Genomic DNA, 23707 nt, shown 5'->3' with positions numbered 1-23707 from the left:
TCACCTTGCCTTGGTTTCATGGATGCTTGTAGAAGGTGGACTCTTTATCACCCACAACAAATGCTGTAGCCAAAATAGGAATGTCATTTTCCAGCTCTGTTGAGACATAATTGACATATAACATTGTATAGGCTTAGTGCTTACAACCCCTAACAAAGGTCCATGTAGTCAAAGCCAACAAAGGTCTGCCTAGTCAAAGCTATGGTTTTTCCAGTAGTCATGTATGGATGTGAAAGTTGGACCATAAAGAAGGCTGAGAGCCAAAGAACTGATGCTTTTGAATTCCGGTGTTGGAGAAGACTCTTGAGAGCCCCTTGGACTGCCAGGAGACCAAACTAGTCAATCCTAAGAAAATCAGTCCTGAATATTCATTGGAAGGACTGATGCTGAAGGTGAAGTTCCAGTACTTTGGCTACCTGATGCGAAGAACTGACTCCTTGGAAAAGACCCTGATGCTGGGAAAGATTGAAGGCAGGAGGAGAAGGTGACAACAGAGGATGAGATGGTTGGATGGCATCACTGACTCAATGGATATGAGTTTGAGCAGGCTCTGGCAGTTGGTGATGGACAAGGAAGCCTGGCGTGCTGCAGTCCACGGGGTCACAAAGAGTTAACATGACTGAACTGAACTGAGGTTTTATAATGTGATAATTAGGTGTGCATATATATGGTGTGTTGTGCTAGTTCCTGGGTCCCCATTTCTAAAGTTAAAATGAAGGTCCCTGAATATTTAGTGAGTTGAATGACAGGAGAGAAACCTTGAGTCTAGGGATCCTGGATCAATGACTGTAGGCACTCAGCATCCCTCCCTTTCTCAGGAGGGAGGTGTTTTCTTTACATTACGTGGCAGCAAACACGCCCTACATGTTTCTGCAGGGCAAGGCTTTGTTTTACAGATGAAAAGTTGTATGGGATGAAGGGTAGTTAGTGCCTCTTCCTGATAGATTTACAGAAAAGTGAGAGAATGTGCAGAATTATCTCAACAGGCACTTACTAATTTCTAACAGCTAAATACTCCTGATTTCATTCATAGTCTCACCCTCCACTAGACTATCGACTCAATAATTTAATTTGTTGTCCATTTTATTGATAAAAGTCTTACTAAAAATATTCAATAAACTTGGCCCAAATAAATCAATGAATGAATGGCTAAACATATAATAACTAATCAAAGTATTCAGCATAAAAAAGAATGTGTATATATATATGTGTGTGTGTATATATATATATGAATCATTTTGCTGTACAGCAGAAATTAACACAACATTGTAAACCTCAATAAAAATGTTTTAAATAGAGAACTAACAGTTTTTAAAAATTAAATAAATTGAAAAAATGCACTGCTTTATAACATGTGTGCATACTCAGTCACTAAATCCTGTTCAACTTTTTTCCACCCCACGGACTGTAGCCCATCATGATCTTCTGTCCCTGGGATTTCCCAGGTGAAAATACTGGACTGAATTGCCATTTCCTTCTTCAGGGACTCTTCCCTATCCAGAGATCAAACCTGTGTCTCCTTCATTGACAGGCGGATTCTTTACCACTGAGCAACCTGAGAAGCATTATAAGAAGCTAAATATAATACTGTAAGTTTTTAGTTTATTTTCTATTGAAGTATGGTTGAATTACAATGTTGTTTCAACATTGAATGTACACAAAAGTGACTCAGTTATACACATCTATACATTCTTTTTCATATTCTTTTCCATTATGGTTTACCACAGATAAATATCATTCCCTGTGCTATACAGTAGGACTTTGTTGTTAATCCATTCCATGTATACTAGCTTGCACTTGCTAACCGTAGCCTCCCAATCCAACCCTCTCCCAACCCCTTGACCCTTGGCAACCATCAAATAACACTCGATAGCTTACAAAAAAACTTATGCTAAGTAAAAAATAAGTATACAACCTGCATATTGAAAATAATTTCAAATTATAAACAGACACACACTTTTGTATAAGGGAGTCATGAAGGTATGAAATAAAATTTATGTTTTATGGCAGAAATTTAAATATGAAAAATTCTTCTTTGCACCCCTCTCTGCTCACTGTGGGCTGTGTGTCTGCATTATACAGGTACTGGACCTCTTCCATCAATGTGAGGACCTGCTCAACCATAAAGAGCCACGTCCTCCCAGCATCAGTAAGACAGCTCCTTAAAAGACAAATTTCTTCTTGATCTTATAAGGGGTCACATGACTCAACACAATGACACTTATATGTGTATTATGTACGCTGTCAATAATATGTCTTTTCATGTAGAGCCCTCTGTCTCCAAAACTTACATCCCCATTGCCTTGACTTCTAGAAGACAGAACAGACATCAGAGTTTTCTGGGTTATAGTTCTCAAATTTAGCTTGAATAAAATTTTCAATTTCTTTCTTAGATTTACTGATTCATTTTCAACAAAGGAAAATGCACCAAATTTATTAAATGGGTTAATCAGGTTATCTTTATTTTCTATCTTTTCCCTTTTATTTTTCAAATTATTTTGTTAGGAAAAACTAGTACACATATTTGAAATCTTGGTTATTTCATAAAGAGTTTTTAAAGAAAAACAAGCTTTCAAAAGTTCAGGCACTTCTTTTAAACACCTCCACCAAGTATAGAAATGCTCTTCACAGCCCTAGAAGCAAGACATTCAGGTAGAAGGCATGGTGGACAGCTCATCCAGTCAATATTCTTCAGAAAATGGATACTCAGGGTGACCAATACCCCTGAAAGAGAAGGAGGAGGATTGATTTATTAAATCTGTCTTGTTGTCATAGTGAGCATTACTCTGTGGATGCAGTCAGAATGGGTTCAAACTCAAAATCTACAAAACATGTCCCTCCTTCTCCCCCAACAAGCACACACCAGGTGTCTGCTTCTTGTGCACACTGCACCTGCATGTCCAATCCCAACATTCATGTGTAACAGTTACTCCACAGTGACTTATACAATATATAATTGCATACAATTTATATGGGAGCACAAGACCTAGGGCTGACTGTGGAGGTCATTTCAGACACAGGTGGAACTTTCGGCCCTAAGTGATGAGAATAATCACAGTTAAGGAATATCTTGCTCTTTTTCATATAAACATTCAATGAAAAAATGTTGAGCATACCTAAAATACAGGATGCCGCCATTGAGGAATTACTATTAAGCTGAAGAAATACCACATACACCTAAATAATCATACCTATAAATTGTGATTTTCTTAGTTTATATGACAACACATTATTTTTTCATTAGTATTACTGCTGTTATCTTTTCTTATGGCCTGATTTTTCTTTCTAACTTGGTCCTTTTCAATTCAATTCATTAAAGAGTGCATTCAGAGCAATTCCATGTGCCAAGAGTTGTGCTGTTGACATAAACCCACAAGGATGAGTATGTCTAGGAATTCATAGCATAATGAAGGAGAACACAGAACACACTTATAAGCTTTTGAGGACAAGTAACTTTTATTTATCATTATGTCTTTTCTTAGAATCATGGTATACTTATAAACACATGCATATGTATATATAAATATCTTCTTTACAAATGAGAAGAGTTTTGAGATCTTTCATTTGAAACTAAATATTCATTTTATCACTAATTTGTATTTGCTTCTCTCTAAACTGTTTTCCAATACCTCTTTGTTTGATTAGCCCTGTTTCTCTTAAGTCCTGACATCCTCCTGCAGTAATTAGGTAGCTGGAGTCCTAGGTTTGTGACTAAGTCAAAATCAAGGAGGTAGGGGCTCCCCAGGGGATGGACATCTGCTGGACAAAGGCAGCACTAGATTAAGTCTGGACTCAAGAAACTAGAGAGCCAGATGATCTTGCCAGGATGTGTCCTGCTAAGGACACAGCAGTCACTCTCTGGAGCATCAGTTAAGCTCATGATCTAGTTGCAATTCATTTGGTGACATTACAAGAATGAGGAAATGTGCTGTGACAGGGGGGAAAGGGGTGGATTTGGATGAAATGGATGGTGTCTGAGTACAAGAAATGCCCATTAGGGAGAAAAACCATCCGACAGTAGGAGGAGGGGGTGGAAGCAGGCCCACTGTGACTACTCAGCAATAATGCCTGTTGGCCTTCGTAGGCCCCTCCTCCAAAAAACATCAGCAATACATTTACAATTGTGTTAGGATAAACACGGGGACTCCCAGGTGGCTCACTGTTAAAAGAATCCACTTGCCAATACAGGAGATGCTGAAAATGTTGGTTTGATCCCCGAGTTGGGAAGATCTTATCCCCTAGATAAGAAAATGGCAACCCACTCCAGTATTGTTGCTGGGAAATCCCATGGACAGAGGAGCCTGGAGGGCTAGAGTTCCTGGGCCGCCAGGAGTCAGACATAACTGACCATACACATACATTAGGATAAACATGAATGTAATCCAAGATGGATTCTTTATTACACAGTCCTTATTCATCATTTCCTCCTGATTCTAAAAGGATTTAAAGGTGAAATATTCGTGTAGGTCCCTGAAAGAACAGTGGGCTGCAGGCACTGTGCTCTCTGTGTCTACTAGGTCTGTCAGCCCTGAGAGGAGGTACACCAGGCACAGGGATTACAGACACAAAGTAGTGAATTCACCACAATGTCAAATCTGGGGATCTTACTTATGGGTTGTTCCGGGCCCCAATTACATTTCTGTTAGTGATAAATGGAGCCCTGGAGGAAACTTCTGGTCTGAGGTCGGCAGGAAGCCCCTAGTTTACTCCTATGCTGGAAATCAGGACATCCTCCCTAAAACTGAGTTTTAAGAAAGTTTATTCATCTGCTGAGCTCTATGCTAGAGAAACCAGTGTGTGTGTAATATATACAAGTCACTTACTGTTGAAAATCATAGTATCTTATATTACGATTGAGGCCATCGATTGCTTTCATGTCTTCTGGAGTCAGTTCAAAGTCAAACACCTGGAAGGAAGGAAGAATCATGTTAACCTCTCCTCCAAGGAGCTGGCTTCCCCCTGGGGACTGAAGGACTTTCAGCTGGATGGAGACAAGAAGAGGGGACAGAGAAGCCGTGTCTGTCCTCAGCTTCCAGGTAAACAAGCCTGGGGCCCTCTGCTGAGTTCTCACCTCTCTTTCCTACACCTTCTTTTCTGTCCACCTTAAACAGATTATAGCGCATCAGTCCCTTATCTTTCTAAGTGAATTATTTGAGGCAGAAATTTAAAAAACAAATATCTTCTTTCAAAAACAAAGGGGCAGTTGGACAATTCAGACAAAATACCTGCATTTCACCATGCATTAAGCTGTTTTTCTTCTTCCCAACACCCCTTAAATATAACTTTGAACTTAATAAGAATTGTAAGGAGGACCCCTCCTTCTGAAAACCTATCCAATAATCCCATATCAAACTTATTCATTATCTACGAGTAAATCTAACTCAAAAGGATTACATAAAGCCTTTAAGGAAAAAAGTTATGAAATGTGCTTAAAATATTAAAGTACACCTAAACAATAAGAAATTCATCTCATAATCATAGCATGGAAATCTCAATTTTGTAAAGAAATCAGTTTTCTCCAAAGCATTCTAGTGTTTCAATGCAACATGAACCTAAGACTTAAACATGTATTCTTTTGTGGGAGTTGGGGAAGTGACACTAAATTTACATCAAGGAACAGCTAGTGAAATGTAGCAAATATCTCTTTAAGGAAGGAGAATGTATCATTCTGAAAAAGAAGACTTATTTTCCACTATAATACGACAGTACAGAAAACTGAATCGTTAAATAGAAGAGAGGTCAGAAATGTACTTATGGACACTTGATATGTGACAGAGTTGACAATGAAAATCTGTAGAAAAATATGGACCTTTAGATTTCCATTTAAATATATATATATATATATATATATATCCCTTTTCATGTCTTATTAGAAAATCAGAGGGATGGTATGGAGAGGGAGGTGGGAAGAGGGTTCAGGTTGGGAAACATGTGTACACCTGTGGTGGATTCATGTTGATGTATGGCAAAACCAATACAATATTGTAAAGTAATTAGCCTCCAGTTAAAACAAATAAATTTATATTTTTTTAAAAAAGAAAATCAGTTTCAGCTATATTACAGAATCAAATTTAAATGGAAACAGTTTTTCAGGGGACAATTTCCCTTCCCCTTGGCTTGACCTGAGCTGTAACCTGCCTTGGACAGTGATATTGGCATTGGACTGTGATATTTCCCAGAAGTGATGAGTTAGTTCTGAGTACAGACATGAAGAAGATTTTTCCCCGCTCACTGACTGGGGATCATAGCACTGTGCTGAGATGAAGACCAGGTTAGTTGACCACAGTCTAGCCAAACATATATGAAAAACTAGATGGAAAAGTGTGCAGGCTTCTCTGACAAGAGCCACATCCACCTGCTAAAGCAGAACTACCGAGCTGCTCTGCTGCTGCTGCTAAGTCACTTTAGTCGTGTCCGACTCTGTGCGACCCCAGAGATGGCAGCCCACCAAGCTCCCCCGTCCCTGGGATTCTCCAGGTAAAAACACTGGAGTGGGTTGCCATTTCCTTCTCCAATGCATGAAAGTGAAAAGTGAAAGTGAAGTTACTCAGTCGTGTCCAACTCTTAGCGACCCCATGGACTGCAGCCTACCAGGTTCCTCCATGGGAAAATCCATGGAATTTTCCAGGCAAGAGTACTGGAGCTGCTCTGCACTGAACTGCAAATACACGAGAGCCCAGCCAAGAGGACAACAGCTGAGCTGAGTGCAGGCTGATCGTCAAACTACAGAATCAAGAGAAGCATAACTGATCTCTGCATTAAACCCTGAAACTGGGGAGAGTTTCCTGTACAGCTATGGCTAAGAGTACAATAATGGTCTCCTACACGCAAATCAAAAGACAACTAAGCAAAAATGGGCACAGTCTTGCATGGGAACTTTGCAACAGCAAAAACTCACAGAGATTAAATGTATAAAAATGAAGCTACATTACTATTCAGGGAAATGTAAAATAAAATCATGATAATTTAGAGGTTCAGGATCACTGCTATAACTTGTGTGTCCCCCAAATTTACCTGTTGGAAACCTCACCCCACTGTGATGGTGTTAGAGATGGGCCCTTGAAGAGTGATTAATTAGGTTATGATGGTGGACCTCTCATGAATGAGATTTAAACAATATCATATTCATATAAGAGACTTAGGAGAGCTCTGTTGCCCCCTCTACCAAGTTAAGATACAAGGAGAAGCCTGTGACCTGGAGGAGGGCCCTCACCTGACCACATGGGCACCCTGATCTCGGATGTCCACCTCCAGAGGTGAGACTACAAATTTCAATTGTTTCTATGCCACGCAATCTGTGGTGTTTGTCAGAGCAGCCTAGATGATCTATGGGAATCACATAACACAATTTTGTCAATTGAGAACAAAGAAAATGAGATGTCATTTGCACAAGGTGACAGAATAAATGGCTAATGTAATGCTGAAACAAAAATCTCTGTTTTCTGTCCAACCTGAACCCTCTCCAGCCATGCCACCTCTCCCATTGCCACATCAGGAGGAGAAAATCACCAGGAACACACAACACATTCATGCATGGGGAAGAATAGGTGACTTATCTTGACTCAAGGAAAGTCTTGAGATACAGACAAAGAATGACCCTGGTGAAGGATATTCCTTAGGAGCCCTCTGCCCACAGCCCCACTCATCATCACCTGCATGTTCTCTTTGATCCTCTTCTTGTTGAAACTCTTGGCCAGAACCACAACTCCACGTTGTATCTGGTAGCGAAGGGCAACCAGAGCTGGGGTTTGCTTGTGCTTTTTGGCAATGGCACAAAGAACCGTGTCCTCCAAGAGAACGGGGTTGTTTGAGTTCACCCTGGAAGGAAATTCAGAAATGCTGAGGAGCTGAGACTAAGTACTCAGTTTCGAAGGAGGCTTCTCAAACACACCAAGTAGGTTCACTCTAGACCAATGCTTCTCAAAGCGTGGTCTATGGGCCAGAAGCATTAGCATCACCTGGGATCTTCCTAGAAATGCAAACTCCATGGCTTAACTGCAGACAAACTGAATCAGAAACTCAACTGTGGCACCTGGCAGTCTGCGCTTACAAAGCTCTCCCAGGCATTTGATGCATGCTTGTGAGTACTGCCAATCTTGTAAAAAAATTTTTCTGTTTTTACTTCTTAGTGGTTGTTTTTCTTTTATAATCACAACTCTAAAGTAAATACGAGGGCATGAAAAGAAAATGAGATGGAGAAGACCAGGAAATTTTTAAATTTTCACTGTTCTCAAGCGTTGAATCGAATAGTCCAAAGATGAGAACTATTCATTTCATTGTTGTTTTCATCATGCAATACTCCTATAAATAAATGTTTACTAAAATAATTCAACTTGTTATTTTTTGATCATCATAGACCTGGGAGGTACTTAATATTATCCTGATTTTAGACATAAGGTAAGGGAAGCTTGAAAAGTTTAGTATTCATTAGTAATGTATTCATTAGTTAATAAATAAGTAAATCATGACTTAAGTTTATGTCTTAGTTCTCAACTATGGAATTATATATAAATTTATTGCAGACTTGCATTTTAACATTTTACAACAAGATACATGAAATGTAAAAATTGGCTGGGTGATGGATGGGAAGACAAAAGAGAAGGGTTTCTCCCATCTCTCTTCTCTTCCCCTGCCAAATGAGGGTTATCTCCAGAGCACTGTTACATTAAGATTAAAATATTTCTTCAAAAATTGAGTTTTAGAGAATCTCTTTGTTGTCTTCAGGAATGTTCATACCATTCTGACAATAGTTGGGCTCCCAGAGCAGCATAAGCAACTAGGACTATATCATGTGACTTGCAGAACTCTAACAGTTTGCTCTGGTTGAGGTAAGGGTGACATTCCACCTATAGAATGGAAGATAGAAGATTGTCAGTTTATATGAAAAGACAATATTAATATTACAAAGATTAAAAGCTTAAAAATGCTAAAGAAAAAACTGCATCACATCAAATTATAACTTAAAACATCAACCTTAAGTCATGATATTTTTTTTAAATAAGAAATTTTATTGCTGTCTCCTGAAAAGATAAAAACAAAAATAATGACATTCTTGAGAAGAAGCAACTCTAGGAACCAGATCTTGGTTGCCAAACACCACTGGACACCACCAGGACACTTGCCTAATTCCAGAGCAGGGACAGGAAAAGAGCTGTCAGAATCACAGACATCAAACTGTGCCAGACAGCAAGAAATTGCACAAAGACTTATGGACAAATGACTTAAGGACAAAAGAACCACTTTGATGGGGAGCCCACTGGTGACATTTGGGTAGACTTGAGGATCAGAAGGAATCACGAGTGAAAACGAGTATAGCACACAGAGTAAATAAAAATCTCTGAAGCCCTAGTGATGAGAGAGGTGGAAAGAACAAAAATATTTTCCTCCAGGGATGATGATTATTACAATAAATCCTTTCTCAGAAACTGACAATTAGTGACAAGGAGTTAAGTCTTACCCTGTCTTGTAGGAATAAGTGTGGAGGCTTCCCAGGTGGTGCTAGTTGTAAAGAACCCCCCTGCCAATGTGAGAGATGCAGGTTTGATCCCTGGGTCAGGAAGATGCCCTGGAGGAGGGCATGGCAATCCACTCCAGTATTCTTGTCTGGAGAATGCCATGGACAGAGGAGCCTGGCGGGCTACAGTTCACAGGGTTGCAAAGAGTCGGACACGACTGAGCACATGCACATGCATACTAATTAATGTCACAAAACAACGATAAATACAGTGTATCTGTCAAAAGCTTGTCTAGATATTCTGGTAACAGAATGCTTTAGTGGTCATTCTCGGTGAAAAGACCTTGAGAAACGTGGCTCAATGTGACATGGGAACCACATAAGATACAGGTCAACAAAGTGTTATAGATCTTTATTTATTAAATATATAATACATAATAAATACATAAAATTAAATATATGTATATTCCCTGTTGTAATCTTAACTCTTCTAATATCTGAAATTTTTCATAATAAACAAATATAGGCAAAACTGATGTTAGAAACACATTAATATTTTAATTTCTAAAATTGAAAAACATATATATAATTGATATATGTATATTTCTTGAATTATGTAAGCTACACTCGGCTTGCAAAGAATTCTGCTAAAGGAGATTCTTTATCCTTGACTTCAAGTTGTACATTAGAGACATTATGATACATTTGAAATAAGACCATTTCACCAGGATAAAGATTACATTACATATATATCACATCTCAGTTATATATGTAGATCGGTCAAACTTAGAATTAAACAGTGGAGAGATGGTCACCAGGGGATGGGAGGAAGAAGGAATCCAGATTTGCTAATCATGGGTGTGAAGTCTCAATTATACAAGATGAATACATTCTAGATCTGCTGAACGACACTGTCTGTATAGTAAACAACACTGTATTGTACTGAATACTTAAACATTTTTTATGAGATTAGATCTCATGTTAAGTTTTCTCACCACAATAAAGTAAAAATAGAACCAAAAATGTAAGAGTGCAGAAACAGATATAGACAAGTGTGCTTAACCAGTTAATTTTATGATGGACATTGATGGGAGAACCAGTCCAAGACTGAGTAAATGATCAGATGTGCTCTAAGCTAAGTAAATGTTCCTGAGTGAATATCTACAGTTAGTATCACCATAAGCCTTTAACTTAATCCATCTGACTTGACAGACCTTCATTGTCTCCAGCAAACTTTTCTGTACTGTGCTCCATGATGAAGACCAATGAATGTAGAGACACCAAGACTAAGGATTCAGGCATCTAGACCCCACACAAACACCTAACACCTATCTCAGCTGATATTTCCCTTTGTTATTTACTTCTCATTCTGTGTTTTCATGGTCTTCCTTCTTGTACACAGTTCCCTCTGAGGAACTTTCACATCTGATTAGTGATTACCCTTTCAGCTCAGGGAAAGGCCTCCTTCCTCTAAGTTCTGGGGGACTGATCTAAGCTCCTTCACCCCCATAACCTTCCCTCAATTCCTACCACAACTTAGTGGTAAGTCTTCCCCATATTTTCCACCCAGATTTTATCAAAGATACTGTTATGGATTCTATTCACACCATCCAGACAGAGGCTCTGCTCTCTGGAACCTTCTGTCCCCAAACGTCGGATTAACAGGAGGGGAGGACAGACAGACATCAGGCTCCAGGGCAAGAAGGAGGTTCTGAAGAGCAGGAGGCAGAGGAGCTGAGCTGCTCACCTGGTTGCAGACGGGCTTGTACTTGAGCCCCGGCTTGTTCAGGATCTTCTCCAGCTGCTTGTGGTTGAAGTTGGACACCCCAATGGACTTGGTCAGCCCTGCGTCCTTACACTTCTCCAGGGCCTGGGAGGGAGGGGTGGTGAACAGTCACTTGGAATGAGTGATAGATCAAGAATAAATGTTGGAAAAAATCTGTAAAAAGTGTCTCATGTCAAAAATTGACATTGATTTTAAGAAAGAAAAAAGGAGAAGAGGGTCATGACACAAGAAGAATCACCATCTCCTCGTTAGAAAAATCCCAGAGAAGACATATCACAAGGAAAGAAATAGATGTCTGTCTTCACTGTCCCATATTCTCCTCCACTGTTCTTCTCTGTGAACATTTCAGCAATGATTCCTCCCCACAACCCCAGCATCCCAGCCCTTAGGTTCATGAACTGCTGAGTTTGATGGGCCACAGCCCATTCTCACAGGTGGAAGAAATGAAAGAAATTCCCCCTCTCCTGGCTCCTCCTCTGGGCTTGCTTCTCCCCAGACTCACCTCCCACGTTTGACAGAGATCCACCGAGTCAAATATCAGTTTTCCACTTTCATCTTTTGGAACAAATTTATTCCCTGGCTGGAATAGAAGCAATCATTGTAGAGCTGTTACCAAATGATTTCTCCACATTTAGCTAGGCTGCCGGGCATGTCTAGACCAGGCACTAAACCTCTATGAGATAGATAAAGCAATATTCTAGATACCAATATTAGAAAAGTGATTTGCAAATGGAGTTATGAGCAATGTCTTCAGGAGGCAGGCGCCCACTAATCTCTTACACCTAATAAATGTTTTAATGAATATACTTTTCATACATTGTAATGGGGACTATCAGTGACTTATGTGAATTTTTTTTTCTGCCCCTTATACTTTACTCTTGCAAAATGCCTCTCTTGTGCTGGGAATGGCAGTAAGTTACATGGCTTTATTTCCAGCTTAAAGATTGCAAACTTGACCTGGGCTAGATAATCAGACTTTCTTTTCCCTCTGAGCATCTGATGTGCTAGGACAGGCAGATGAACCAGCAAGACTCTGTTTAGATGGATACGGAATGTTGAAGATCCAGACATGCTCTTAAATTTCATGAGTATGAACCTTGAGTTTCCCCAAGGCTATATTTGCCACCAATGGAACATGTTCAATAAAAATAAAGCAAATGTTCATGTTCAGTAAAAATAAAGAGTAATGACAGGATAAGGGATTTAAAAAAAAGGGTTACATTGCTGAAGAGTATTGCAAATCCTTAAATCTATCCATGGCTGGGATATACATAGTCAAATAGACTCTTCTGCATAGGATGGCTTGAGTAGATATCTGTAACTTAAAATCAAGAGTTCTACGTAATACATTTGTTTTGTTGTTGCTGTTGTTTTGTTTTTGGCTACAGCTTGCTGGATCTTAGTTCCCAGAACAGGAAGGAGTTCATCCTTCCCTCAACCTAACTTGCCTCAGCAGTGAAAGCATGGAATGCTAACCACTGGACTGCCAGGAAATTCCCGTTGTGGTTCTTTTTTTTTTTTTTTTAATCTCAGTTTTATTTATTTATTTATTTATTTTACTTTACAATTGTATTGGTTTTGCCATACATTGACATGAATCTGCCATGGGTGTACATGTGCAGTTCTTAATGGCTAAGTGCATTCTATAATCCTCATTGTGAAGTCAGGCAACAGTGTAGGCAATGTCTCTCAAGTCCCTCTAAAGGTTGGGAGGTTTAGACCCACCCAGAGAGAGCACCACCAAATCTGCTCCTCTTGAAAGAGTGAAAGGGGGAACAACTCAGACTGTGCAAGTGTGAGGCAGTGTCATTGCTCACCACTCTGTACCAAACTGTGTTCATAAAATCCCCAAGAGATTCAGAAGTCATAATCAGGGCTGTGTGCTAAAAATGCCCATTTATATTTTCTCAAGTTGTTGAGCAAAGCATATGAGATTATTCTTGAATGCCTTTCTCTGGGAGGCATGTAACAGAATTAAGGATTCAAGGAAGCTCAGTAAAAAGATAATCAGACATGATTATTTGGGGGATTCTACTCTAGTGTAATCATCTCTTCAACCTACTAAGAAAATCTTAAGTCAACCATCCATTCAAGTTTATAAGCACGCTGAGGCAAGAGAAAAAAAAAATTACATATGATTGAATGCAAAAGCAGATTGCTAACCTTCAGAGACACTGGAGAATGAATAATATAGAGATCGACATAGTCCAGTTGAAGATTTTGCAATGACTTTTCCAAGGCTGGTCGGACCAACTCTGGTTGAAGGGAATTGCACCAAAGCTGCAGAGGTTAAAAAAAGGAAGTTGGATGAAATGAACGCTGTAGCTAATTTTGTCTGACTCATTTCACTCAATAATTAGACATTTTCTATTTGTTAGAAATGGATGACCACTAAAAAAAATGCCCCTTTTCTTCTGGAGTTCAATTTTAAGTCTAATCTACCCATGTTAACTACATTATTTGAATTTATAATCACTCCACTATTCACAAAAGAATGAAATGAATCAAAATATAAATAACCTTATCAAATAATTACCAAGCCCATCATCTGAATTATGTTTGAAAGAGTGTCAGAGGACAAACAGTCTAATTTGATCAAACAGTCAATTTTCTCAGAATTAATTAGCATTACATAATCTAGGGGACCTAACAAAAGCAGAAGATAGTAAGAAAAGGTGGCAAGAATACACAGAAGAACTGTATAAAAAAGATCTTCACGATCAAGATAATCACAATAGTGTGATAACTCACCTAGAGCCAGACATCCTGGAAGGTGAAGTCAAGTGGGCCTTAGAAAGCATCACTACAAACAAAGTTAGTGGAGGGGATGGAATTCCAGTTGAGCTATTTCAAATCCTGAGATGATGCTGTGAAAGTGCTGCATTCAATATGCCAACAAATCTGGAAAACTCAGCAGTGGCCACAGGACTGGAAAAGGTCCGTTTTCCTTCCAATCCCAAAGAAAGGCAATGCCAAAGAATGTTCAAACTACTGCAAAATTGCACTCATCTCACACGCTAGTAAAGGAATGCTCAAAATTCTCCAAGCCAGGCTTCAGCAATATGTGAACTGTGAACTTCTAGATGTTCAGCTGCTTTTAGAAAAGGCAAGGAAACCGAGATTAAATTGCCACCTTCTGCTGGATCATGGAAAAAGCAAGAGAGTTCCAGAAAAACATCTATTTCTGCTTTATTGACTATGCCAAAGCCTTTGACAGTGTGGATCACAATAAACCGTGGAAAGTTCTGAAAGAGATGGGAATATCAGACCACCTCACATGCCTCTTGAGAAAACTGTATGCAGGTCAGGAAGAAATAGTTAGAACTGGACATGGAACAACAGACTGGTTCCAAATAGGAAAAGGAGTTCGTCAAGGCTGTATATTGTCACCCTGCTTATTTAACTTCTATGCAGAGTACATCATGAGAAACGCTGGGCTGGAAGAAGCACAAGCTGGAATCAAGATTGCCAGCAGAAATATCAATAACCTCAGATATGCAGATGACACCACCCTATGGCAGAAAGTGAAGAGGAACTAAAAAGCCTTTTGATGAAAGTGAAAGAGGAGAGTGAGAAAGTGGGCTTAAAGCTCAACATTCAGAAAACTAAGATCATGGCATCTGGTCCCATCACTTCATGGCAAATAGATGGGGAAACAGTGGAAACAGTGTCAGACTTTATTTTGGGGGGCTCCAAAATCACTGCAGATGGTGATTGCAGCCATGAAATTAAAAGATTCTTACTCCTTGGAAGGAAAGTTATGACCAATCTAGATAGCATATTCAAAAGCAGAGACATTACTTTGCCAACAAAGGTTCGTCTAATCAAGGCTATGGTTTTTCCAGTGGTCAGGTATGGATGTGAGAGTTGGACTGTGAAGAAAGCTGAGCACCGAAGAATTGATGCTTTTGAACTGTGGTGTTGGAGAAGACTCTTGAGAGTCCCTTGGACTGCAAGGAGAGCCAACCAGTCCATTCTAAAGGAGATCAGTCCTGGGTGTTCTTTGGAAGGGATGATGCTAAAGCTGAAACTCCAGTACTTTGGCCACCTCATGCGAAGAATTGACTCATTGGAAAGACTCTGACGCTGGGAGGGATTGGGGGCAGGAGAAGAAGGGGATGACAGAGGATGAGATGGCTGGATGGCATCACCGACTTGATGCACATGAGTTTGAGTGAACTCCTGGAGTTGGTGATGGACAGGGAGGCCTGGCGTGCTGCAATTCATGGGGTCACAAAGAGTTGGATACGATTGAGCGACTGAACTGAACTGAACTGAACAGAACCTAGGGGAAGGTGCTTCGAACATATTAACATGTGCAGAACATAATTCTACACACTTTGGATGGATCTTCTGTAATATACAAAGTGACGCCCTAATGCTCTCTTACTGATAGAGCTGAGATGTGAGATTCAGAATGTGAAGAAATTTGAGAAAGTCTCCCAGATGATAAGGAAACTATAATCTAATCATACTTCTTTCTGTTTGATATATTCAGTTCAGTTCAGTTCAGTCGCTCAGTCATGTCCGACTCTTTGTGACCCCATGAACTGCAGCACGCCAGGCCTCCCTGTCCATCACCAACTCCCGGAGTTCACTCAAACTAATGTCTGTCAAGTAGGTGATGCCATTCAGCCATCTCATCCTCTGTCATCCCTTTCTCCTCCTGCCCCCAATCCCTCCCAGCATCAGAATCTTTTCCAATGAGTCAACTCTTTGCATGAGGTGGCCAAAGGATTGGAGTTTCAGCTTTAGCATCAGTCCTTCCAAAGAACACCGTGGCAGATTCATGTCGATGTATGGCAAAACCAATACAATATTTTAAAGTAATTATCCTCCAATTGAAATAAATACATTTATATTTTAAAAAATTAAAAAAAACTTAAAATAACTCTAGTGGTAATAGTTTTCATAAAATTCAAATTCACTAGGATATGAAACCAATTGTAACTTTAAGATTCACTGTTAAAACTAGTAAAAAGTTAGTCTAAATTAAATCAATGAAAGACAACAACAACAACAACAACAACAAAAGAACACCCAGGACTGATCTCCTTTAGAATGGACTGGTTGGCTCTCCTTGCAGTCCAAGGGACTCTCAAGAGTCTTCTCCAACACCACAGTTCAAAAGCATCAATTCTTCGGTGCTCAGCTTTCTTCACAGTCCAACTCTCACATCCATACCTGACCACTGGAAAAACCATAGCCTTGATTAGACGAACCTTTGTTGGCAAAGTAATGTCTCTGCTTTTGAATATGCTATCTAGATTGGTCATAACTTTCCTTCCAAGGAGTAAGAATCTTTTAATTTCATGGCTGCAATCACCATCTGCAGTGATTTTGGAGCCCCCCAAAATAAAGTCTGACACTGTTTCCACTGTTTCCCCATCTATTTGCCATGAAGTGATGGGACCAGATGCCATGATCTTAGTTTTCTGAATGTTGAGCTTTAAGCCCACTTTCTCACTCTCCTCTTTCACTTTCATCAAAAGGCTTTTTAGTTCCTCTTCACTTTCTGCCATAGGGTGGTGTCATCTGCATATCTGAGGTTATTGATATTTCTGCTGGCAATCTTGATTCCAGCTTGTGCTTCTTCCAGCCCAGCGTTTCTCATGATGTACTCTGCATAGAAGTTAAATAAGCAGGGTGACAATATACAGCCTTGACGAACTCCTTTTCCTATTTGGAACCAGTCTGTTGTTCCATGTCCAGTTCTAACTATTTCTTCCTGATCTGCATACAGGTTTCTGCATACAGGCATGTGAGGTGGTCTGGTATTCCCATCTCTTTCAGAACTTTCCACGGTTTATTGTGATCCACACAGTCAAGGGCTTTGGCATAGTCAATAAAGCAGAAATAGATGTTTTTCTGGAACTCTCTTGCTTTTTCCAGGATCCAGCAGATGTTGGCAATTTGATCTCTGGTTCCTCTGCCTTTTCTAAAAGCAGCTGAACATCTAGAAGTTCACAGTTCACATATTGCTGAAGCCTGGCTTGGAGAATTTTGAGCATTCCTTTACTAGCGTGTGAGATGAGTGCAATTTTGCAGTAGTTTGAACATTCTTTGGCATTGCCTTTCTTTGGGATTGGAAGGAAAACGGACCTTTTCCAGTCCTGTGGCCACTGCTGAGTTTTCCAGATTTGTTGGCATATTGAATGCAGCACTTTCACAGCATCATCTCAGGATTTGAAATAGCTCAACTGGAATTCCATCCCCTCCACTAACTTTGTTTGTAGTGATGCTTTCTAAGGCCCACTTGACTTCACCTTCCAGGATGTCTGGCTCTAGGTGAGTTATCACACTATTGTGATTATCTTGGTCATGAAGATCTTTTTTATACAGTTCTGTGTATTCTTGCCACCTCTTCTTAATATCTTCTGCTTCTGTTAGGTCCATACCATTTCTGTCCTTTATCGAGCCCATCTTTGCATGAAATGTTCCCTTAGTATCTCTAATTTTCTTGAAGAGATCTCTAGTCTTCCCATTCTGTTGTTTTCATCTATTTCTTTGCATTAATCACTGAGCAAGACTTTCTTAACTCTCCTTGCTATTTTTTGGAACTCTGCATTCAGATGCTTATATCTTTCCTTTTCTCCTTTGCTTTTCGCTTCTCTTCTTTTCACAGCTATTATTTGTAAGGCCTCCTCAGACAGCCATTTTGCTTTTTTGCATTTCTTTTCCATGTGGATGGTCTTGATCCCTGTCTGCTGTACAATGTCATGAACCTCTGTCCATAATTCATCAGGCACTCTATCTATCAGATCTAGTCTCTTAAATCTATTTCTCACTTCCCCTGTATATTCATATGGGATCTGATTTAGGTCATACCTGAATGGTCTATTGGTTTTCCCTACTTTCTTCAATTTAAGTCTGAATTTGGCAATAAGGAGTTAATGATCTGAGCCATAGTCAGCTCCAGATCTTGTTTCTGCTGACTGTATAGAGCTTCTCCATCTTTGGCTGCAAAGAATATAATCAATATGATTTTGGTGTTGACTATCTGGTGATGTCCATATGTAGAGTCTCTTCTTGTGTTGTTGAAAGTGGGTGTTTGCTATGACCAGTGTGTTCTCTTGGCAAAACTCTATTAACCTTTGCTCTGCTTTATTCTGTATTCCAAGGCCAAGTTAGCCTGTTATCCCAGGTGTTTCTTGACTTCCTACTTTTGCATTCCAGTCCCCTATAATGAAAAGGACATCTTTTTGTGTGTGTTGGTTCTAAAAGGTCTTGTAAGTCTTCATGGAACCGTTCAACTTCAGCTTCTCCAGCATTACTGGTTGGGGCATAGGCTTGGATTACTGTGATACTGAATGGTTTGCCTTGGAAAAGAACAGAGATCATTCTGTCGTTTTTGAGATTGCATCCAAGTACTGCATTTCGGACTCTTTTGTTGACCATGATGGCTACTGCATTTCTTCTAAGGGATTCCTGCCCACAGTAGTAGATATAATGGTCATCTGAGTTAAATTCACCCATTCCAGTGAATTGGTTTGATTCATTAGCCCATACTAAATCACACTGCTTTGTTGGGTTCAGAGAAGTAAAGTGACTTTAAATTAAAATTAAAATTTGAACACAGCAATGATAAAATAGTTATAATCACTCTCTCTTTTGGGAGGGGGAAGAGAAGAGGATACTAGATTTAAGATGTAAATATGTGCAAAAAAATCTGTATCAATAGACAACATTCACCTAACTACCGATCCTATTACCTGTCACCTTCACACAATCACTTACATATATGTGCACACACACACCACACACAGCACCTTTGAAGTGTAGAATATGTCTTCTCTCCTCACAGTGCCATCTGCAATCTTGCTTCGAATGGCCTGGCCAACCTGCTCCTCATTTTGATACAAATGAGCACTGTCCACATGGCGGAACCCAACCTCTATAGCAAATTTGGTGGCCTCCAGGGCTTCACTCTTAGGAACCTACATGAGTAACAAAGGTAGAAATTGAATATCCACATGATTAAGAGATTGCTAAGGCACGAGACTGATCATCCCAAGAACCAACTTTTCTTCATGCATTTGGTTCATTCTGCAAGTGTGTGGTGATAAACCCATGACAGTTTCCCTGAATATTCCTGGTCAGTGATTAAATGGACACCCAGGAACCCTTTAATTCCAGGTGACCAGTGGTTGATCACAGGCATCAGAGGACCCAAGCTGCCTCCAGGTTCAGTGATTTGCTGATACAATCCAAAGGACTCAAAGTTGTAATCATGTATACAAATTATACTGTGAGATGTCTGGGGCAAAATCAACTAAAGTACGAGGGCATGGTAAAAGCATCAAAGGGCTTCCCTTGTGGCTCAGCTGGTAAAGATCCGCCTGCAATGTGGGAGACCTGGGTTTGATCCCTGGGTTGGGAAGATCTCCTGGAGAAGGGGAATGCTACCCACTCCATTATTCTGGGCTAGAGAACTCCATAGACTGTTACAGTACATGGGGTCACAAAGAGTCAAACACAACTGAGAGACTTTCACTTAAATTCACTTGAAAAGCATCAAGAAACCAGGTGAAAGCTTTTGAGACCTCAGTATACAGGTGAAGCCACACAGAATACATCTAAAACTATCTATTCAGGTTTAAAAAGTGATGTTCTCATATAAGTATCCATTGTAAATGATTACCACAATTAAGCTACCAGAAGATCCATAACCTCACATAGGTTACTTTTGTGTGTGGTGAGAACATTTAAGATTTATTATTATTAACTATAGTCACCATGCTCTCCATCAGGTCTCTGGCCTTATGTATCTTATAACTGAAGGTCTGTAGCTTTGATCAACATCTTTCCATTCTTCAGAACCTTGTCCTCAGTTTCTGAGCACTATGTCTCTGCTCTCTGCTTTTTCTTTTTTTTTTTTTTTTCTTGGACTGTGCATTTATTTCAAGTTTAAGATTTTCTTTTATACTTTTACAAAAGCATTAGGTCAGAGGTTTGACATTTTCAGTTCCCCCTCACCCAGATTTATTATCTCCATAAATCATTGTTGCCCTTTAAACAGAGTTCCTGCTTCAGCGATTCTCTGGGAATCAGCTTTACCATCTATTATCTACTTCCTCTTATGTGTCCTATAGTTAACTTGTGATTACATTGTAACTCATGCTACATTCCTTAGTTTATTTCTTATCTTTCTAAATCCTATTTGCCCCTAACATCCTGAGCTCACTATCTCTTAAAAAGGCTTCTAGCTATAGTATCTCTAAAATTCCTAACCTCTATAAGCTATAGTAAAATATGCCAACATTACATTACAACATTCCTTAAATCTTTAACTTCTAACTATTTTATTTCTAAGCCCTAAATTCAGTAAACTCCTTTGCCATAAACATTTACCTCACAAATAGGCTTCAGATAGGAACCCCTCCCATGGCCTCAAGCTGCGGCCTATGTGCTCATCCTGGAACACTCTTTTGTAAAAGTCCTTAAACAAATGTCAATGATTAACTTTATGAATTATTCTCTGAGCACAGCTGCAGAAGGCTTTGTGTCTTCTCATGCTCCTCTCAAGAACAATAAGCACTTTAATATTCCTTTTCAGTCAACTCAGCTGAGGAGAGGAAAAAACAAGTCAGAATCATGAGGTCTAACTCCTTCATCCTGGGTCCGTGCCTGCGGGACAAAGAGAGGGGGTTGGGGCCGTGCCTCCATTTCATCAGTAATGCCTAACATGGCTCCCGACATCTCCCCCTTTTTTATTTTTTAGAGCATAGGTATGAAACTCAGTAGATAGAGCTGAAACACTTTGGTTGAGTATTCTGAAAAGGCACGGGGCTATTACACAAATCAGAACTAACAGGCATAAGCACATGGCTGCATTAATCATTATTGTAGAAAAGGATCCATGGGAAATATACCCCTCCATTTTTTCAAAGAGGGAATTAGAAAGCCATTGAGAAGAAAAGTCAAACTCCACATGCTTCATATTCTGAATATCCTGATGTAACTTAGAAATAGCAATACTAAAATCTGAATGATTCCAGATGCCTAAAATATGATTCCTAATGCATTCCCAAGAGTGCATGGACTTTTTCACTTGTAGAGGGGTAACGCATATCCATTTAAATTCAGCATGGCACCTTAGAGACAATTTAATTTTTAAGTTTGTAATTTCTTGCCCCATATGCAGAATTGCTTCTTCTAAAGCAATTGACCTTATTTTCTATTTTCTTATCTATAATTTCCTGCATAGTAAGAGCTACAGAGACATTTTTGGACAGATGATCGACAAACAAGGCAGTATGCACTTCTTTTGATGGGGCAACAGCAGAAACCGTAACTGATGCAATTATGGCAATCAAGGCAGTTATTCCCACAACCAGAGCTCCAATGAATCTCTTAGGTCAAGAAATTAAACTATTAAATTCATATAAAACTTTCAGTGCATAATCATCAAACCACGGTCCCTCTAATTTTACAGGAAATATGGTGGTTGCTTTACAATCATCATAGCCTTATAATTACTATAATCATTTCCATAAACACAATTTGATATAAAACAATTCACACATTTGACGCTCTCTGCTTCTGAGTCAATTTTTTTAGATTCCACCTATAAAAAGATCATGAAATATTTGTTCTCTATGCCTGGCTTATTTCATTTAATGTTCTCCAGGTTCATCTGTATGGTTGCAAATGGTGAGATTAACTTTCCTTTTGAGGTTGACTAATATTGCATTTATGTTTCTATAATTCAGAATCTTTTATTTTCAAGGAAGTAGATGCTTGGTCTAACTTTCCTCTGTTGGGTCTCAGTCCTGGTTTTCCTTAAGATCACTTGCCTTGTGGGATGTATTAAGGAATGAACAAATGAGCTTCAGTAATAACCTGGACCCTTCCCTTTCCTCATCACACTTTGCACTACAAGTAAACAAGCCCTGTCTTCTGTCTGCAAAATGTGTCTGAATATTGTCTTCTGTTTTATAAATTAGAAAAGTGAGACTCAAAGTTTCAGGACCAGTCCCTTGTCACAACTACATACTCTAAAGACAAGATGGACAGCAAACTTTCTGTCATCAGGTCTAGAGATGTGTCCACTAGCACCTCTTATGCCTGAGTATTGCAGACTATAATAAAAAGAAACTGAATTCCCAAGAATTCAAAGTTGGATATAAGACAGTAGCTTATCCCTTCAAATGATGCTAAAACTTCCATTAGAAGTTTCTAAGCAGAAACAGAAGTACAAGGCAAAACACAGCTAGTGTGTCTTGCCTGGCATGGAGCAGGCACCCCACAGTAGAAAAGCAATTCTTCCCATTAATTTTCAGTCACCTCATCTTCAGGAAATTTTTTCTCAAATACTTCTCTGGGTCATGTCTTTTTGGAAAGAAGAAAGAGTTCTTTAATTAATGAAATATACAGAGAAACCTGGCCATTGCAATCTCCCTCAAAGCAAAGTAGCTGACAGTCAGTGTTCCTGACAGCCTCACCTCTTCTGTTAAGCTGGGAAAGAGACAGAAACTGGAGGGGAATCCAGAGTAATCTGCAGGTGAGCACAGTCTCAGACCCTGATACAGAGTGGAGACTGGATGTTCTCTCCTGGTTAGTGAAACCATGTGATCCTCCCAAGGTCACACAGGAGCTCAGTGCTTGACAACTCAAGTCCCCTTCTACTCATGTCACATCCACTACTATTTATATTATATCTCAACCCCAAACCTCTACTCTTACCTCCTCAGGTGCATAGGTTCCAAATCCCAGGACAGGAGTGAAGTGGCCATCATTAAGCTTCACCCTCTGGCTTTTGGGATCCATTGTTTGTTGCTCCTCTGAGTAAGCAGACTCTGATTTTTCTCTTCTGCCTTCAGAGGTTATAAATAACAGGAAGTTAACATGCCAGCTGCACTGTCCAGTGTCAGCAGATACATTATAGGAGGAGGAGCGTGATTAAACCAATACCTTTGGAGGTAGAAGATTGAAGTCAGTTAACTTGTTTGATGGTTTTTTTTTTTTTAATCAGTATAACCTTACATATCATATAACGATGAGGTGGGCTAACAATTATTGACTGTGTGTTACATGGAAACTTCCACATAACAATCATTTCATTTTTCTGATTATGAAGCGCAATCTTGATCCAACATCAACTGAAACAATTATCTTATAGTATTAACACCCACACATATACAAATCACACAGTTTAAAAGTGTTTAATATTAATAAGCATGTTTCAAAATGTAATCCCTTAATAAAGAATCAAAACATCAAATGAAAAGAAATTTGCCTTTTTGTATTTCCTGACAGCAAATTATTTTAAAGACCTGAGAAAGGTGAAACCCTGAAAAGGGTACTAAAGGCAGGCATTTTGGCAAAGTGCTTAGTGATGTGTGCTGTGCTTAGTTGCTCAGTCGTCTCTGACACTTTGCCACCCCATGGACTATAGTTTGCCAGGCTCCTCTGTCCATGGGATTCTCCAGGCAAGAATACAGGAGTGGGTTGCCATTCCCTTCTCC

General features: G+C 39.5%; 1 protein-coding gene across 4 annotated transcripts; it reads right to left on the bottom strand.

Annotated features, from left to right (window-relative positions):
* Positions 1-2432: 2432 nt before the first annotated feature.
* Positions 2433-23081, bottom strand: LOC102395957 (prostaglandin F synthase 1). Of its 4 annotated transcripts, XM_025264086.3 has the most exons (10): positions 22926-23081; positions 19010-19177; positions 13404-13520; positions 11743-11820; positions 11202-11324; positions 9458-9637; positions 8737-8846; positions 7653-7818; positions 4824-4906; positions 2433-2724 (listed from the first exon to the last, which is right to left on the bottom strand). In XM_025264086.3, the coding sequence occupies exons 1-10, from the start codon at positions 23007-23009 to the stop codon at positions 2682-2684; spliced, it is 1152 nt and encodes a 383-aa protein (XP_025119871.2). In that variant the 5' UTR covers positions 23010-23081; the 3' UTR covers positions 2433-2681. The 4 variants fall into 4 exon arrangements, 3 of the variants coding, with proteins under 3 accessions (XP_025119871.2, XP_006078368.2, XP_025119872.2); XM_006078306.4 differs by lacking the exon at positions 9458-9637; XM_025264087.3 differs by lacking the exon at positions 19010-19177 and having other exon boundaries at positions 22926-23080.
* Positions 23082-23707: the final 626 nt, after the last annotated feature.

This window comes from Bubalus bubalis, chromosome 14, assembly GCF_019923935.1.
Source record: "Bubalus bubalis isolate 160015118507 breed Murrah chromosome 14, NDDB_SH_1, whole genome shotgun sequence".
NCBI classification, from domain to species: domain Eukaryota; kingdom Metazoa; phylum Chordata; class Mammalia; order Artiodactyla; family Bovidae; genus Bubalus; species Bubalus bubalis.
This window is presented reverse-complemented; position numbering and strand designations above follow the sequence as displayed.

Bases quoted from the DNA above. Each gene is read 5' to 3' on its own strand.
- LOC102395957 (XM_025264086.3), bottom strand. From the start codon at position 23,009: ATGGATCCCAAAAGCCAGAGGGTGAAGCTTAATGATGGCCACTTCACT. The intron at 11,325-11,742 runs GTGAGTCTGGGG...CCTCCCTCCCAG, and splicing joins ATCTCTGTCAAACGTGGGAG to GCCCTGGAGAAGTGTAAGGA. The intron at 2,725-4,823 runs GTAAGTGACTTG...CTTCTCTTTCAG, and splicing joins AGATACTATGATTTTCAACA to GGGTATTGGTCACCCTGAGT.